The sequence below is a fragment of the Drosophila tropicalis genome, unplaced genomic scaffold (assembly GCF_018151085.1).
Source record: "Drosophila tropicalis isolate 14030-0801.00 unplaced genomic scaffold, ASM1815108v1 contig_158, whole genome shotgun sequence".
Lineage (NCBI taxonomy): Eukaryota > Metazoa > Arthropoda > Insecta > Diptera > Drosophilidae > Drosophila > Drosophila tropicalis.
The window spans coordinates 6657097-6676874 of record NW_027172602.1 but is presented as its reverse complement, the minus strand read 5'-3'; the positions used below and the strand labels follow the sequence as shown (position 1 = coordinate 6676874).

Genomic DNA, 19778 nt, shown 5'->3' with positions numbered 1-19778 from the left:
TGCGGTCCAGGCTAATCCTCATGGGGATTTCTGCTTAAAACGTTTTATTGTTGGCCCACGTAGGCGCAAGAACAGCACCACCACCAGCATCCAGGCATGGAGTTTTTACTTTAATTCTGAATTCAGAATCCTATTGTCAGGTGTGATGGTGGGTGGCGGATGGCGGTTGGGAAATGGCAAATGGCGAATGGCGTGTGGCGGGCATGTGTTGGGGTGTTGCCTACTTTACGGCTGTCGACTGCAGATTTCCCAGTTGCCTTGTAAATTTATCGCATTAAAAAGTGTGAATTTTCTACAATACCCCTCAGTCTTTTTAATTTCTTTTGCTACCCCTTATCCTTGCCAAACTCCTGCCACTCCCATTCATCCATCTATTGTGTATAAGTATGTGTGTGTGTATGCTCTTTACGTGCTGCTCAGCAGCCGCTTGACACTGTCATTATGTAAATTAAATTGTGGCGAATTATTATTTTTATTTTCATCTTCCGTGTTTTTTGTTTATGGTATTCGTTGCCTTTGTTGTTGCTACTGTTCTTTTTTTTTGGGGGTATTTTTCTTTTGTTATTTTCGTAATTTATTTATTTATTTATACTTTTTGTCGAGTGCATAATTCATAATTTGTCCCTGTCTTCGTTGTCGTCGCCCTCCATATCGCTGACAAGGCAATAAAAGTTTTTGCCCCCTTCTCTCTCTCTCTCACACTCACTTTTAGAAAGTTAACAAATCATTGGATAAATAAAGTGGGCGGCACACCACACAGATAACAAAGAAAAAGAAATGGGCGTGGCTAGAAAAGCAAACAATTGGCCAAATGAATTGCAAAAAGCAGTTTATATCCTTTATACACTGGCAAAAGGCTACTTATAATTTATACATACATATACAACATAGAATAAAGTTGGTCTCTTAATTTTTGTGATATTTTAACAAAAGTTTGTTGAAAATTTACCACACTGACCACGGTTATTTGACTAAAAAGTGAAGAGTTCTTATAAAAAACATTTTTATTGTTGTCAAACAATGTGAAACAAACTTATACAAAATGAATATATAAATATTTTTTTGTTGCATTTCTGAGTTAAGAACCGAATGCATAAATATCAAACTCTTTCTCTTTTCATCTTTCGTTCTATTGCTGCAACTCACTCACTTGCACTCATAGTCAAACTCTTCCCACTTCTCTCTCTACGCAAAATCAAAGTGCCTACGCTTGAAAAACAAAAAAAAAAAAAAATGATCTTGCATTTGCTTGCTCTTGCACTCACACACATACATACATAGATTATTTCTTTTTTTTGGCTCACTTCTTGTGCCGGAACCGTTGCAACTCCCCCACATGCATATAATTGGCAGCGCTGCCAAAGAGCGTGACTTAGTAATGGAGAGAGCGGCTCAGTTCATGTTGGAGCGAGAGAGAGGAAAGTGCTTAGCGAGAGGGCAATTCTTTTGCTCTTCGCTGCCGCCGCTGCTGCGTATAAAAGACTGCAACTGGAGGGGGGTGCTTCAGTTAATGGCGCTGCTTTACCCCCTTCAGTCGTCGGTCGTTTAATTACAGTGTCGTGAAATCGATTCGGTGATTGTCTTCATTTCAATAATTGGATTGCCGTTACTTGTTGAAAAGATATTCTAATCGGATCATTGTTTTTCTGTTTGCTAATTGCTTTAAATTCCCAGTTTTCAAGCTGACCAATTTTAGCTCGCGCCCAAAAATTATCTCTTATAGCAGACAATTCAAACAAACATATACATAGATAGATAGATAGATAGGATATACATATGTATGTATATGTATGTATGTACACACAACCGCAGACAGACTGAAGTCAGACTAATATTCAACTTAAATGCAAAGAGGCAAAAGAACGAAGGAAAGCCAAACATAAAATAAAATGAAAAAGCATAAAATAATAAATTGCGGATTTAATTTAATTTCTCTCTGTTTGTCTATGTGTGCGTGTGTGTGTGTATGAATTCTGTGTCCAAGCAACAAAAGTGAAGCGTATCATAATAAACGGCTTTTGATGAGCAGAGAAAAACACTTAAGAAAGCAAAAGAAACAAAAACAAAAAAAAAAAACCATCAAGAAAAACGAAAACCAACAAAGGCCAACGAAGAAAACGAAAAATGGCAACAACAAGAATCGGACAAATATAAAAACGAGCAATGTCCATGTTCGAAATGTTAATAATGACAGCCATAATAATGACGATGAAGACGGCGAAGGTTGAGCCTGAGGATGGAGTCACTTCTCGGCTTGTACAACATGGCGAATGCGGCACGTGATTGATGGAAATGAAAATAGCCAGCCAGCCATGGTATTCATTTGGTATATCTCATTTTAGGCCATCTCTAATGTCGGGTTTAAACATTCGATCGATAAACGCAAAGTGAAGTGATGTTTAAATTAAATAAATTAAGAGACTTCAGCTGGGCCAAAGCTTAAGTAATTCATTTGAAATAACATCCCAATTGATGGACACACGATGTCTTGTGTTTTAAAAAAAGAACAATTACTAAACTATTATTTATTGGCAGAGATTTCCAATTACTCTCTTGATATTCTCCTGCAGCTTTGAAGTGGTGCTATTATACAGGTATTTTATTGCTATGTTTTTTTAGAAATTTCTATACCAAATCCCCATTTATTTTATGGCTGCCTTTCCATTGACCAAACACCAAACGAAATAAGAAAACGAAGAAGGAAAAAAAAACACAGTTTAAAGTTTAATCCCAAATTTGCTAGCCATTGATTTTTATGGCCAAGCGACATGCAAAACAATTTGATGGCTAAGGAAATGGGCAAAGAAATACGTAAAACGCAATGCAATAAAAATCCATCATAAAAAAAATCCAAAAAAAAGAAAAAACACAACGGACACGAACGCATAAAAATGCGTTGTAAGCCTGCCTTGATTTGACGCGTTGTTAATTCTTTAGGTTGACTTTTATGATACGCCTTTTGGACAGGTTGCTTGGTGGGAGGAATGATATGTTTGTAGGTGGGTAAGTGGGAGGGAGCTGGCTAAGGGGCTAAACGGCAACTTGGCCAAGTGTCTACGACATGTCCTTGAGTGTCCTCGATGTGCTCTTCTGTTTGCGGTGCGAAACAGAAACGAATAGAACAAACAAGACAAAACAAAGCAAAACACTTATCATCTCTAGTGTTATTCGTTTCAGCTGCGGCTCAGAAAATGTATTGCCAACTCATACTCACACTCCACACACACACAGTTATCCACCCCCCTCCCCCCTTACACAGTCATATGAATGTTGTATTTCGTTTAACATTCCAATGAAACTTGTCCACATCAATCTTTGACTTGTTACAGAACATCAATAATGTCCACTTAATATCCTTGTATTTTTATACATGTTCCTTAAAGGCTGAATGTTCTTCTCTTAGATTAAGAATTGAGAGGATGTCCTTTTGAAATTCTGTACCACAGAGTGCAGTTAGCTGGAAACTGATCCCGCTTTTGAACAAAGCTTTTGCTGCATACTTATGGGCTCGAATGTGCTTCTAGTTTTATTACTTACTCATGATCTCGATTGTGTTTGTAGGAGTCGTGGTAACGCGTGCGCAGATTCCTGCGAATGTCGCTGCTGTCATTGGCATGACGATTGCGGGAGAGGGCAGCGGGCAGCAGTAGGGCCATTTCTACAACGAGAAGAACAAAAAGTAGAGCGGGTTAAAATTCATAAATAAAACAAAGCCTAAAAAAACACGCACACAAAATGTATAGAATTAGGGAGCTAGATTTATTATCGAAATAATACGAGAAAATCAATTTGCGAATGCGACATTACAAAATTAATGGTCGTTCTTACGAGTGAACTGAGTGTTTGCAAATTTCTTTCCCTCTCTTTATTTTTTGGTTGTTTTGCTTGTTGACTAGAACCAGTGAGCAGGTCCGCGTGATTTTCACATCACGCACATACACAGGAATCTATGTCGATGTGGGTGGGAGGTGTGGCAATGTGTTGGCGGATATACGCGTGCCAGCGTGCCTCAGCGCCTGAGGTTATGCCACACGTTTCGCTTTGCTTTGCTTTTGTCGTGTTTTACTTTGTTGTTTGCATTGAGCTTTTGCCTGTTTTTTGTCTCGCACAAAAATCAGAACATGCCATTAGGATGGAGTTGCAAAAAACACAAAAACAGAGAGAGAGTGAAGCAAAAGTGAAGAAGCGTCAACAACAACAAGAAAACAAACAAACAAACATCTAACGACACTCAGGTTATGCCTGGTTATAGATCTGTTAATGGGTTTACTTGTGGCTTAAATGTTCGATATCAGTCAAGAATTTGCCAATCGAAAGATAAAACAAAAATGGGCCAAATATGTCAACATGTCGTATGAGTGATATTTTGCATTGATGAACTTACTGTCCAGGCAAACTTGTGAAATAAAATGATATCGAATGTTAGATGAAAATTGAATTTTTGATATAAACATGCGCAAAACGAAACGCAAAAATTTCAAATAAATTTGTTGGATATGAGCTCAGCAAGGTGATGATGGCGATGATAATGATGATGATGATGATGATGATGGTGCTGTGACTGGGCACATATGTGATATATAATTTTCGATGCCGGCAGCCTCACAACTTATGCAAATTTAACGAGCCAAGTGCCGAACTGTGGCAGTGGGTAGAGTAAAGCACTGGCTCACCCACACCCACCAAAATCCCCCTCTTAGTTACCCTCACCCACTTTGCACATTTGCATAATCAAATGCCATATTGTTCTACGGGTTGGTAGAGTCATTTTTTTTGTTTATTTTTTTTACCTTTCTCATATCCGCCAATGTCATTGTCTTTGGGCATATGCAATTTGCAAATGGGACACGATAATACTTTGTTATAGTTAATTAGTTGGGCATTATCTTTGCTTTTAATTGGATAATAATTTCATTTTAATTTCTAAAAGCATTTTAAGGGTGTTCATTTGGTCCATCAGAACTTATATACATATGTATGTATATGTATTTCTTCTTGGACGATTACCAACTTGGCCAAGCAACCGAGATGACATCCTCTCACACTTATTTACACATATTTACATACATACACACACACACACAGACACATATGCAAGTTAATTGGAATTTAGCACATGGCAGACGTAATTCACATGCCCTTCTATTTAAGTATGTGTGTGTGTGGTGTGTGTGTGTGTGTGAAGCAATTATTTTTATAATGTTAATGAGCACAGCGCATTATTGTGGCTGGTGACGATGAGAACGAGCTAAAAGCAAGGACATTGCCTGTGTTGACAGTATGATCCAAAAGTATGCGCACCTGCAACGAATAAACACCTCAGCAAGACACACAAAAACATTAACTAGGCAATTTGCACTTGAAATTGCTTACACTATTTCAATATATTCGAAGCGATTGAGACCATAATTCATTTGAATTTGGCTTTTCTTACAGTTTTTCCAGAACTCGTATTACTAATTGTTGTTAGTGAATAATCCCTTAAGTGATTTTTTATTTATAACTTTCAACCTTCTCTTAAATGAAAAGACTTGGTTTTAATGTCTATCTAATTATAATTTAAAAGCTTTTATAATTGGAGTTGCTAAAACAAAACCTAACAACTTAAAGTTTAAATCGAGTGGACACAAAAGAAAAACAGAAGAAGATAGGGGAAGAGACTCTAACTCAGGCTGGAGAAGCGATAAATCAAATTTGTCGGCACCGATGTGGCTGAAACATAACATATTAGACTGAACTTAACAGAATCATTTGATTCAAGGATATCGTTTTATTATCTTATTGTGATACATAATTTCTTAACTCTTATTCATCAGTTTCTGTATTCAGTAACATTTCTTTTTTGACTCTTTAAAAACGACCAGCTTAAAGAGTTTCAGCAAAGGGGCTATAAAATGTTCACCTGTTATGTTAAAAACAACCAAATAAGAAGAGATATACCCACACACAGACACACATGTGTATTGTTAGCAATTAATTTGGCATTTGAAAATTTTTAATAGCATACTTAAGGGCAAATGGAGGCCACACAAATTGCCGGCCGAGTTTACTAGGCTTTACGTGTCTAAGGCCTAAACTTGGCCAAAGACTGCAATATTCTGATAAATATGAAATGGGTTTTCCATTCACATTGTTTCTGGCTTAATATAATCATTGCCCTAAAGCCCTTAAAAGTGTGGCAAAAGACTGAATGATCTAGCAGACAAGAAAGACCAATGGCTCTCTGATATTTGCTTGATACAAATACACATAAATATATATATATATATATGTATTTACTTTGAATAACTGGCTGTGTGTGTGTTTGCGAGTGCGAAAAACAATAAACAGCTTAAACGCATTATAAGTCTTAAACACACACGGTAATATGCACATAAATGTGTGCCTGTGTGTGTGTCTTTGTGGTGGTTCTGGGTATGGGTATGTGTGGGTGTTGTTGGTGACAGTGCTTGCTTTAATTATCCTTTCTGTGGCTTTCATGCAAAGATGCAAAGTAATATTCCTAATTACTGTATTCCAAAATAGTTAAATATATTTATGCCAAATGAAATCTTTGCTCTCTATTTTCATTTGTCTTATTTTAATTGGTCGTGAAACTACGAGGGGAAAGTGGGTAAAGCCAAAAGTAATTAAAGATATGTGATAGATTTGGGTAATTAAAGCTAATTGTTTATTTTTAGACAAATATCAATGTAATCTCGTTAATATTTAAGACCATTCCTTGACCATTCCAATAGCTTCAAAGAGCTTTACCTGATTTGAGTGAAATGACGCCGATTGGATTGCATTTGGTTTTCATTGAAGTTTGTTGCAGTTTGTTGCCATATGCGAGACATTCACATAATAAAGCTTTTCCCGTAATTAATTTCCCTTTTTCTTTGTGCAACAACTTTTCCCTCATATTCCTTCAAAGTAATCGTTTTGTTTCATTTTTTTTTGTGTTTGTACGCAATATTTTAATGGCTGCAATCAAAGTTTTAATTAAAACGCTTAAAGAGCTGCTGGTGCTATAGAAAAAAATAACGAATAATATATACAAAACGAGCGAATGAGTTTGAGTTTGAGTCTGAGTCAAAAGCAAAACCAGAAGGAAAACTAAATCCAAACAGGCGTTGGAGCTGTTGGAACTGCTTTTGCTGCAAAACCAACGACAGGCACGTCCAAGGCTAATGGAGCGCAGGCGACCCAAAACATAAACAAAAACTTTTCCAGCGATATTTTAATAGTTTTTTTTCTCGACGTCGTCGTTGTCGTCTTTTTCCTTACCCCACCCGCAATGAAGGCAAGAACCAGGGCGTGTGTGTGCCGGCGGTGACACTTAGCCAAATATAATATGGCTTTTATGTCAGCCACTTGCAGAAAATTGCTTTGTCGGGCATGGATGCATGAGGAGGTTAGCCATAGAATCCCCTTTACTGTGCGCCTCTGTCTCCATGACTATGACACTTTTTTTGTGCTCCTCCACGTACAGTGCTTTCTTATGCAGTTTGGCAGATCCGTTTTGCTATTTTTTTGTTGCTAGCTCGCATGCAAAAGGCAATTTAAAAAAGTTTCAACTTGAACCTAGCCGCAAAAATAGTGGCCAGAAGGTGGGAGTATGTGTTTCGTTCTTTATCCCTGCTCCCCTCTAAATTCAGCGTTTACTTAGTTTGCTTTAGTCTTTGCCAGGCGTTTAGGTGTAAAAGCTTTTTACTATAGTCTCTTTTCTTGTGTGTCCTTGTACCATAGTTGCTATGTGGATATCATGAAGTCTTAGTTCGTGTTTTTGTCAGTTCAGACTAAAAAATGTTGCAGACTTTTGGGAGCGCAAGAGCATGAGAAATGAAACTAAAATACCTCAGAATGTAAAAGTCAAACTGGGAGAAATGGAGGGAGAGAGAAAGCTACATAGTTTTTTTTTGTAATTTGCAATTGCAAAAACTACATTTTTGTTGCCTACTTCATGGCGGGCCTTAGATCTTTCTATCAGGAACCCTGAATTAGTGTGGTTTTCAAATCGTTTCCCCCAATCTTAGAAGCGACTCTCCCTTTAGCCTGCAAGGCAAGTTACTTAGTTTTCATCTTTCTGTATGCAGAAATAGTCTTGTTATTTGCTTTTCTCTTGTTTTCTAAATGCCTATCATGCAGATATTTATACTTGTCTGAATGATTAAGTTTCATCTTTGCTTTGGGTATTTAACATTTATATTTATCCAGTTAACATTTTTATACGGTTCTCTCTGACTATTTGTCTGGCTTTTATTTTCCTTGAGTTGATGGGAATCCGTGGGAGGCAGAGAATAGGATAACAGATGAAGATGGAGAGGTAAATGGGTGGCCAGTTGGCTTGCTTACAGCAAAGATTTTTCGTGTTTGCCATTTTGTCTTTGCCTTTTTATTCGCCTTTGTTCTCACATTTCACTTTTAATTAACAATTCCTGTCAGCAAGTCAGCCAGCCGCCTTCGCCCGCACCACCCACAATGACAGGGCTCAGCTGACGTAAGTTGGCTAAGTGAATTGGTTAGCTCAGTTGTTGGCCCAGTTGGATTTTGAGTGCGAATGCGCGACCGCGTACCTGCCTGTGGGGCAACTTTTAGAGAACTGCAGATACTTTTAATTAAAAGTGCATTTCATTAAAAGCCAACATTGGCGACGTGACAGGGGCATTGGATGGGTTTGATGATAGTAGGCATGGAGGGAGAATGGTAGGTACAGACTTGAAGAATTCATGTATTTATGCTGTAAATGCAATGGCTGTGTGTGACTTACCGCGCAAAATCTTCTTATCGCGATGTCCGTGACAGCGATAGCCCTGACATCCACGTTTCTGGAGCAATGATGGGCAATGTTTGCCACCGTTTTGTGCCGCCTGAAGGATTTGGCGCGTGCGCGTCATCATTCCGGTGCCACAGCTCTTGTCGCACTCGCTCCAGGCGCCCCAATCACTGACCTGACAGTCCAGCACTGCAACAAGAAAGAGAGAGAGAGAGAAAGGGAAAGAATATAAAATCCAAAAATTCATGTCATGTCGAACAATCGAAGATATATGCATCTATATGTATGTAAGTCTGTTGGCATATACGAGCCACTGGTTGCATGAAATGTTGCCACAACCTTTTAAAACTTAAAAAGAAAAGAATCAAAATTCAACCACAACAAAGGCAATTCAATTCTCTCTTTAGGGGTCATTCTCGCTTGTGCCGTAGGCCTATAGACAGGATTATGCACTTAGGATTAGGATAGGCTACGCTTTTGAAGATGGCGCATTCAATGGAAATGGAAACCAGCAAAGTGTTTTAATTGTGAAAATGCATAAAGAGGATGAGGAGCTAAAATGCTAAATAGGAATGCCAAAGCAGTGGAAAAATTAAAATGAATATGAAGATGAGAAATGAAAATGAAAATGAAAAAGACAATGAATGGCAGCGTGGAAAAATTAATTAAAATCCATATGCCTTGATTGCGCTTCTTGGGCTATGGCTTTTGCCATTCGTTTTCCGTTTCATTTCGTTTGCCATTCCCCAACAACTAACCCCAACTGGTGGTTAGTGTTAATCAAAGTTTTTTTTTTTTGGGGAGGAGCAAGCTTCTGCATTCTCTTCTTTCTCCATCTCTCATCTCTGAGACGCTAATGAAGCCGGAAAGAGCGTTGGGCAAACGAATTGAAAATTTCCCTATTTTTTCCACCACAAAGTGATTCGTTTGAGCAATGTGCAAATATTGCTATTTCAGATTGGATGTAGCTATACATACATATATATGCATGTAGTCAAGGATTAGGCTTAAAGTCAATACAACTCGACAAGGATACATACAGATGGCATGAAAAATCATCCTCAATACAATCACAAGCCTTTGATTTGCTTAAATGTAAAGAACAACTTTCAAAACAATCAAAAAACTATCTTTAATTTTTTGCCTTTAGCTTTTAACGAGAACTAATGAAAATTTGGATTTTGTTTGTTCCTTGCTTTGACTATCACTTCTCAGGATCTTAAAAATTGTTTTATTTAATGCATTTCTGGGCTTAAATGTTTTAATACTTCCGTCAAGTCTTACTATACTTAGGGCTTTAATTGTTTGCTATTTCTTTTTGTTTCTCTCACCAACTTTAAAGGCCAATTTTTAGTGGTCTTATTGGCATTCAACGGTCACAAAGGAAATTTATAATTCTCATTCTCATCTTATCTCATTTCAGACCATTCTCATTTTCATTTTGACTTTTTTTGCACAAGTTTCGCCGCGCAGAATTAACAAAACGTTAAAAGAAAGAAAGTAATGAAAAAATGAAAAGGAAAAGATTGCCCAGAGGGTTAAAGTTTTTGTTATAACGTACTTTCTATACGCTTGCAATTTATATAAGAGTTTTTTTTATATTTTTGTTAACTTCCTAGGGTAAATCGATGCACCTTATGTAATGGACAGATCACTTATGTAGCTGCTGGGCTTAACAGTATCAATTGGTAGGGCCAAACCCATGGACAAAGTGAATATACCCCAATGGACTTAAATGGACATGAACAAACTACTAGGATAATAGATGCTAGCTGCTTCTAGGGGTAGCATAAAACTAAAGTAGTTAAAATTATGATTGCATTGGCCACTGCTGATGTTGCTCCTGCTGTTGTTAGTGCTCCTGCTGGTGGCGCGTTTAGCATATTGTGGACGGGGCCCATGAATGCTGAGAGCAGCGAATGAAGCAAAAACTTTGCCAAGGCGTACTAGTTTTGTGTCTAGCCGGCTTAAGTTTGTCTGCTTGGTTGTGGTTCCTGCCTCCTTGTGGCTGGAGTTGAAGTTGGTGTTGGTGTTGGTGCTGGGACTTGTTGTGGCAATAAATGGCATTATCCTGCTTAGCAATCATGCGACTTGATTGTTGTGGGTGCCCAACAGCGACGACAGCGGCAAAAAGCTGAAAATTAGATGGCAAGCAGTAGCAGAGGAAGAGCTGAGGCGAACCCTGCAAAACTTCTTAATGCCATTGCCTGCAGTGCTCCACTAGATGGTTGCAGTTGCACTTAACTTACTTTTGAATTGGCACAATGCCATACCCTTCCCACTTATACCTTTTGCCAGCCATTTAAGCGGCAATCAAATGCCAGCTGACCAAGCTGTTAATAATTGTGACAATGACGATGATGGCCATGGTTTTTTTTAAAAGATGATTTTGACAGTTTTCCATTAGCATTCGATCAACGCTTTCAAGAGTCTAGTAAAGTTTTGGTAATCTAGTTTCAAATGCAAATGCTTTAGCAGAACCAAAACCAACTGAACTGAAGTGCTTGTCATTACGTTGTTCATACACTCGACTGCTTCTGCTGCTGGTGCTGGTACTGTTGCTGTTGCTGCCTCTCATGATGATGATGACGATGATTCTGATGATGCTGGTGCTCTTGCTGAACTGGCACTTCCTCTGGGATTCTCATATGTACAACATAACTCAATGTCGCAGCAAGTGACCAGACCTCAGAATGGTGAATTGAGAACTTTGGGGGCCCACCAGCTGTACCCTAAACCGACTCTGGCCAACAGCAGCAACGGCAATGGCATAAGCAACAGCAACAGCAACTCGTAAAGTCCAAGCCAAAAGGCAAACAACAAATCCTGACCATGGCGGCAACTGGAAAATGTTTAGCCCACAAAATGGTGTTAGGGATAGCTGGAAATGGAGTGGGGGGGTAGCCACAGCATGGTTATTTGTGGTCAGCGAAGTAAAACAAATGGCGTCAAATGCTGCTGCCATCGTTTTTGTTGCTGTTGTTGTGTTTGCCTGTTGTGGCAAGTCGAGCTGCTTTTGACGCTCTTTGTTCCAGTTTTTCGAGTTTTTGGCGTTGTGCGGACATTTGGTTTATGTGTGCAATATGTGTGTGTGTACATGTATGTACGTGTCTGTGTGTGTGTGTGTCTAGCCAAGTCAAACAATTGCTTTAGACAAACTCAAGTGCGGCAGATAAACAGATAAAAGCAATGGCAATAGGTACTACCTACATAGAAAACACAAAAAAAACGATTACAGACATACATACATACATATGTATATACATATGTATGTACATACATCAAAGCATTTTCAACTTCAATTGGGCCAAAATTGATGGTTCAAAAGTCTCTCTCATGCTGTGTCTCAAGAAACGACAACAACTTTGAAATAAATGAATCATCTTGAGTCAAAGCAATATTTCAAATCTATTCAACAATAAGAACCTATGAATACTTTCGAATCGAATTCAGCTGACAAGTATGCTAGGAAATGAACAAAATACAAATTATGCATAAAAGACTTTAGCAGAAACAGACACTAATCAATTTCTTAAGCCATTTTAATGCTTATAAAAACCAAACAAAATACTTAAATTTTCATCTCGAGTGGAAGTTATGTATTAAATTTTGTTAGTTTAAAGACAACATTTGTTGTGTGGTAAAATAAATCTTTTGTCTGCCATTTTGCACAGAAATTTATTGGTGATATAGCCTCTGCCTTAGACCAGATTAAAGTTCTAGTCTCATTTCAAAGGTATTCTAATCCCTTTGGCATTATTGCATATGTAAGCTGTAAATAAGCTATGCTCTTGTCCTGACATTCATTCATTCGTTGTAATCTTTGGCCTCCATACAGTACATCACAAAAGCATTTTCGATTCATGGGCATTGGCCAAGTGACTCATACCGAGTGTCTCCATCTCAACTGAATTAGGCTGTAATCCTTTGACTACCAGAATTCTGGTAGCACAATGTGGGCAAGTGGCCCGCAAGTGAATGCGATTTCTGGTAAAGTAATTTGCATAATCGATAATCACCATTCACCAGTGGAATACTGAATCAAAGTAAGTTCATGATGACAAATTATGTTTCATTGCTAATAATTTCTCCAACTAACTTAACTTGATAACTGGCTGTACGAATAGACCACATTTGTGGCTACATATCAAATGCTTATCGCTCAGAAGAGGGTATATAAGTATATTAGGAGTAATGTTTTAGAAAATTTTCTTGTTTCCAAATAATTTTCTAAGAGAAAAATGATTTGTTGGCACAAAGTTTTTACAAATATGAGATTATTTAAAGTGATTTCCTCTATGGCGAAGCGATAAAGTCCCTCCCACATATCATTATCAAAAGACCGATATGGCGTTCTATAAAAGTCAATTAAGGTTACATCCTGTCTATATGCATATTTAGTTTTAAATTGTTACCTGTTTCGATCAGTGTACTAATCGATATAGTTATTAAGTGATGTTCAATGCCTTGTTGCCAAATTGCAAATGCAAAATGTATCTATGCAGATTTATGTGATATGTCGTGTTTGTGTGTGTGTGTGTGTGTGTGGGTGTGTCTGTTAGAAAAAGGTTAAATCGAATATTTATTACCAAATGGATTTTTAATTATGATGCAATAAATTCACGATCTAAATTCAATTACAAATTGCTAACAATTTGGCATTCAAGATTACAATTACACGCGCTTCTGCACACATTTGGCCAGGCCATAACACACACACACACAGAGAAAGAGAGACACGCACAGCCAAAAAAAAAAATATTGTAATTAATATATATGTATGTATAAATGTGTGTGTGTATAAGTTCGTTGCCAATAATCGGCAAATTGCCTGACCATGCTGCCAAAGCACCAAATGTTGCACGTGAATTGCCCAAATTGGTCGACACCGTGGCATTTAATTTATTTGTATGCATGAGTGTGCACACACTCACTCTCACACACACACACCCACACACATATATATATATATATGTATGTACTTCGTGTTTCACATGTATTTTTAACAATGTGGCAAAAATGGCCGCCAATGCTATTGGAGCATGCAAACCACCTCAATGAAATTGCCACCACTTCGCAGCTAAACACTTGGCCAGAGAGTGTCGACAACGACAACAACAGCAACAATAATGGTCAATGTTCTTTTCTATATATGTACATACATATATAAATTTATTTGTGTGCGTGTGGGTAAGTAGTCACAATTGCCATGAAACCCTTTAATCGTACATTAAGTTTTATTTGTTTGAAATGAATCCCTTGAAAGAGATTCTGCTTATGTGAAAAGTGAAATGTTTATATGCATATTGTGTGTGTGTCTGTGTGTGTGTGTGTATGTATCCAAAAATAATTTCAACAAAAAAGTTTTACCATACACAAAACAAATTGAGCCAATTTGCCATCTAACAAACAATTACATATATTCGGAATAATATTTGCCTTAAATTCAATTAATTGAATATGATATGAATAATTCTATAAAATGTATCACTTATCTTTTTTGAAATACAATAGGAAAATATCTCTTTCTTTTGTTTTGTTTTGTTTTGGTTTTGTTGTGTGCCAATGCACAGAATTTCCAAGAATTTCCATCCTGGTTATTGATTTTGATAAATTCTATTCTTACAATAGAGACCATTGTCCCGATGAAAAGTATTTGTCGTATTTCTTATTTGTTCACTCGAAAATTTTAAAGCTAAAATGTTAGAAGAGGGTTGATGAAATTGATATTTTATTGCCACAAACATAGAACCTATAATGTTAGGTTGTTAGGGCAACAGATTTTACATTTTTTGCTTCCCAATATGAAAGTGACATTCAGTTTAATGTCATGCTATTTTACTATTTGCCTCAAATTAAACTTTGTCTCTTAAAGGACTTCAAAAAGGAGAAGTTTTGTTTCGTTTTATTCTTAAACTTCCTTTAAACATAACTGGGATTAACCAGTCCTATTGGCTGAATTATGATGATTTTTGGATTTGTGCTTAGTTTGGTTTGAGATTCAAATTATGGCAAGAAATATATGTATGCTTATTAACAAGAGCAATAAGCAGTTTTTTTTTTTTTTTTTTGCAATGTGACTTTCTTTGACAAACATTTGCCGCACTCGTCTCCATTTGCCTTCTTGCTTTCTCTAACATTTGTGTTGGTCCTTTGTGCTTTTGCTAGTTGGAGAACTCGGTCTCGGTCTCTTCTGGACTCTCGAATCCATGTGCAAAAGTACTATATTACTTTGGCTTTTTGGTGGCAACGACAAAGTTATAATAGCGCTTTGCGGCAAGCACACACAAAGCCAACGCCGACAACGACGACGACGACAACGCTGTGAAATAAAAATTCCCAATTGGAACATGGCCATAGAAGGAAAAAAGGGAGCATACTCAAGAAGTATGCAATATATCAGTACAAATGGAAATTATGTGACAACACGTTACTCTTCAAATGCTGATCCCTAACAGGATCGGTGTGATGGCATAGTTGAGTGTCTCCTCCCTTTTGGTTTGGAATTTTGGACTACTGCCATGAATATGTACGTAACTATAGCATGCATTAGGGGGAGAGATGCGGTAAGTCTGATGGTCTGGTGACTGTAAGAACAGTTACAAGCCGCTGACACGGTAAATTTAATGCGACAACTGAGCGGGACTCGACGACAATTGCACATGCGTGCGAATAACGCAGAAAGGTTCCCTCCATTTACCCACCCTCCTGCTAGGAGGGGGGCCGGTCTGCGTATGTCAGCGTGTCAACACTTAATGTAAATTACAATTTGCTAACCACACCAACTTGTGGCAGGGACGCACTTGTTCAACGCTCCAATTACCTAGACGACCTCGCCCCCACCATCAAAAACGAAAAAAAAACGAAAAGAGAGAGAACTATTACAGTTTTGCTCTGCTTTCACACACACACACATTCAGAAATACTCATTATGTGGCCTTCTAAGCCAACCACAATCACTTAAACAGAAACCACATACACACACACGCACACACAAACATATACACCGCACCTGTCCCGAGCTGCTTGAATTCTTAACTTTGTCAAGGACATTGTGTTGGGGTGTACCCCAAAAACGTAGGCAATACTTTTTGCACACAGACACAAGCATGCATTTTGGTAAATTGCGAAGCTAATTGAGTTCTCCTCACACACACACACACAGTTCGAGAAGTACATACAGTTTGCTCCTTTGGCAATGCATTTTGCATTTCAGTTGAATGGACAGGAATTAATCAAGTTTTCCCCACTGCTGCTTGGGCCAAAATCAAATTTTTGGTTCGCGCACCCCAAAACAATCGTCACACCCCCGTCCTCAGCTTTCTCTTCTCTGGCCTTCGCTCCACAGTCTCACTACAAACCGTAAACCATTTGCCCCTAGAGGGAAAACCAAATTCCGCTTGAGTTGCTTAATAAACGTGCAGACTTTGATGGATCTGACAGTATTCACAAAAAATTACAAAAAACAAACAACGAAACATGCGCTGCTTCTCCTTTTTTCCTCCACCTCTGTCTCTATATGGTGTAGTCATTGGGTTTTAGACTTTCTGTCGCCATTGCCAGTGCCATTGCCATTGTTATTGTATCTGGCAACCGTCATGGTAGTCGGAATAATAATGAAATGAAGTCCCGATGAAGTTCTACCACAAGCGCACTGTCAACGCCTGTTTCAATGCCTTAATGAATGCAATTTATGTGGACATGGGAGACAGCGTGCAACTCTCACGTTCAAGCAATTATTACTCACACCTTTGGTGTGCTTTTTGCCAGGATATCCAGCCTGCTGCATGTGTAATCAGATGAGCTGACGACGATGATGTGCATTAAGGCAGAGGTACCGTTAAAATTCGCGAAATAATGAAAACAAAAAATAAAAATAAGAATGGCTTTTACTTTGCACTTGTAAGCTGTTGCTTGCTTTTGTCTTTGCATGTAAGTTCTAGCCTTCAATGCGTCACTGGTTCTCAGATGAGATGATCATTGATCAAAGATTACTTTAGTGTGCAACTAATAATTTCAAAATGTAAGCGGATTCCTGGTCTCTATTGGGTGTAGCCATGGAACTTTGTAGTTATTGATTTGTCTTTAAAGTAAATGCAATAAATAAAGCATGTTCAGTCGCCCTTTCTTTGCCACTAAAGGGAATGCAGCTTAGTGGCGGTGCTTTAGGGTGTGTTTGAACCCTTTTGAATGAACTCCATCTCCCTCTCAGTCCATCGGAGAAGAAGTGCTACAAAAGTGTTCAATTTGTTGCAGACAATTGACTTTTATGTGCCTTGGGTGGTTGGGATGAAAGGTAGATTTCTTCCTCTTTATCTTTGGCCTCCATACACTCTCTCTTGCTCTCTGTCGCCCTCTCCCAACCATTCCTCGTGCGGCTGACTGGCCATCAAATTGAGCAGTAAAATCGACAAAAGCCGAACGGGTTGTGCAAATTATTATTGCTATTATTATGACTATTACAAGTAGGTTGAATGAATGGCTATGAAACGGTAGGGGATCACCTTGGGGCTTGCAGCATTGACCAGGGCATTGCTCTTGTAAATCATTTGGCATGTACGTTTTAAGGGTAATCCAGCCGTATCAATGCAGAGCCAAATGGAGAAGCATCCATCAATTTATTAGTAATACAAATCATTTTTGATCTATTTATTATTAAACAGCAAACAAGAAAAAAAAAGATGCAGAGACCACAACGACCAAAAAGAGACGAGAAAAATGGTCGCGGGCGGTGGGCGTCAAAAAGAAATCATCATAAATATGCTAAGCAGCCTAAAAGTATGCAAATAAACGCTGAGATTGCTCTTGCTGAGCATTTTATGCATCAACATGCGCCTCCTCCAGAGCCTTCTTCATCCCTTCAAATAGAGAGGGAGAGAAAGAGAAATAGAGTGAGCTAAAAGGAGTGCAGACAATTTCTTCAAGATACAAATATATATAAATATATGTATATGTATTTACATTTTCTTATGGGGCCTACAACTCTGGCCTCTGGTTTCTGGCCTCACAAACAGGAGCAGAAGGAGCATCTTTCGACTCACTTTATTTGCTTTGTGCGGTTACGGCAAATTGATTTTTATGCGCTCAATTTATGTATTTCTGTTTCATATTCCATGCCAAGCAGCAGGCACAATATTCAAAATTCAAATATAGCCAACCCTAACTACACTAACTACTACAGAGTGACAGAGATAGACAGCGAACGAGCGAGTGAGAGGAAAACTACAGTGAAACAGTGGCAAAGACATTGCAAACCAATTGACTGTAAAAATTGGGCACAAATTAATGATGACAAGAAATAGCGCGGAAATAGTACTCGAGGACAGATGTTGCTCCAACTTAAAAGACCGGAAATAAAACGAAAATGAGAGCTCAAAGAATATTTCATAACATTTCTATATATCGAGATACATCTGCTGATGTATATGCTTGCTATTATTTTCATTAACTTTCCAGAGAATCGATTCGGCATTGAGTTCATTTATGCTAAACAAAACTTTAAATGGAGTGTCCCCATCCTCAACCAACCACGCCTTTAGTCGAAACTAAGTATCTATGCAACTAGACTAGATGTTATGATTAAGTTACCAACCACATGTACACATGTATACATTTCATAATTTTCATGGAAAACTTTTGTAAATTACATAAACTTTTGCAATAAAGTTGCAATTGGCAATAGCCACTGTACACACTGTACACAAGCTAACGACGACAGACGGTGCACAAAATATTATTTCCATACTGTAACCACTCACAATCAGAAAGAGGCGTTGAGAGGGGTTGTGGAGTTGAGGGGAGTTAGGACTTGGCATATATCAGACAGCCGCAAGCCAAGTTGCTCTAATAATTTTTAGATACCCAACAGCAGATTGGGGGGACTTTTTTTTTCGCTTGCTTTCGCTTTGTCTCGGTTTTCGGAGGGGGAAGTTGTAAGTTTGCCTATTCCAGCACATTTTATGAAACATTTATGTTCCAGACACGCCTACGCTTTGGCCCAAAAACTTCATTGTCCTAATAAAAATACACAACAAATTGTCGACAGGCCACCAACTAGCAACGAGAGGGAGAAAGGGAGAAAGAACGAAAGGGATCCACTGCTGAAACAAACGGGGCTTTGGGCTCTCATCATCGAAGACTTTGGCCATATAACCATGCGAGGGTTGGCCACATGAAGATAGTCAAAGATCGACCCTCGTTTCAGTGGCAAATGAAGAGGCCAACTATGACCTTATTATAAAACATTTAACAACAGTAACAAACAGTGAGTCGACTATCAAATACCCTTTATTAAGCGGGTCTACATGAAGAAAGGTGTAAACTCTCTACTTTTTAAAGTAATTAATCCCTTGGGATTGATTTTATATTTCCGGATTTTATTTATTTTCAAATTAAGTGCACATGCGGTCTTATTCACTATATTCAAGAGAGTGTGCCCGTACCCCGCCTTAGCGTATTATACCCTTTTAGTGTGCCCAAATTCGGTTATCGGGGAAATTCACTGAGACGAGGAGCGGGCTTATTTAAAATACTCCTAATGTTTACATTCGGCCAATCCTGACATTTGATCGACCTCGATCATACAATTCAACAAACATAAAACATACAATATACATATATACAATACATACAATATACATATAAATACTGCTTATCAGATACATATTACAAACAGAAACTCACAGTTTTATCACACGCATGCATCCACGGCTTGAGTCGGGCTGATTCTAAGATACCTTTGTAGGGCAATTGTGTAAGTTGACAATCGTCAATATCGGTGACTTCGTAACGGTCATTTGGAAGAACTCGATTTATTTTATAAGGACCACGGTATTTAGGAGCGAACTTTTTGCACGACCCGGGAGTGACATCTACATTGCGAATGGCAACAAAATCATTGACTCTATAGGATAATGGTGCCCTATGCCTTAAGGCGTACCGCTTTTCATTGCGCTCCTGCGATAATTGAATTTTCGCACTTGCCTCTTGCCTAGTGGCCTCAAGGTTACAGGGGTTTTCTGAA

The 19778-nt window shown here is 38.3% G+C and overlaps 1 protein-coding gene across 3 annotated transcripts in view; it reads right to left on the bottom strand.

Moving 5' to 3' along the window:
- The window catches only part of vex (somatomedin B and thrombospondin type 1 domain containing protein vexed), an 81243-nt gene that overhangs the window by 6849 nt on the left and 54616 nt on the right, over positions 1-19778 (bottom strand). For all 3 annotated transcript variants that reach the window (XM_068303571.1, XM_068303570.1, XM_068303572.1), the window contains 2 exons: positions 8750-8944; positions 3538-3658 (listed from right to left, as the gene is read on the bottom strand). In XM_068303571.1, coding sequence (XP_068159672.1) covers positions 3538-3658; positions 8750-8944 — 316 coding nt within the window. The remainder of the gene's footprint in view (positions 1-3537; positions 3659-8749; positions 8945-19778) is intronic.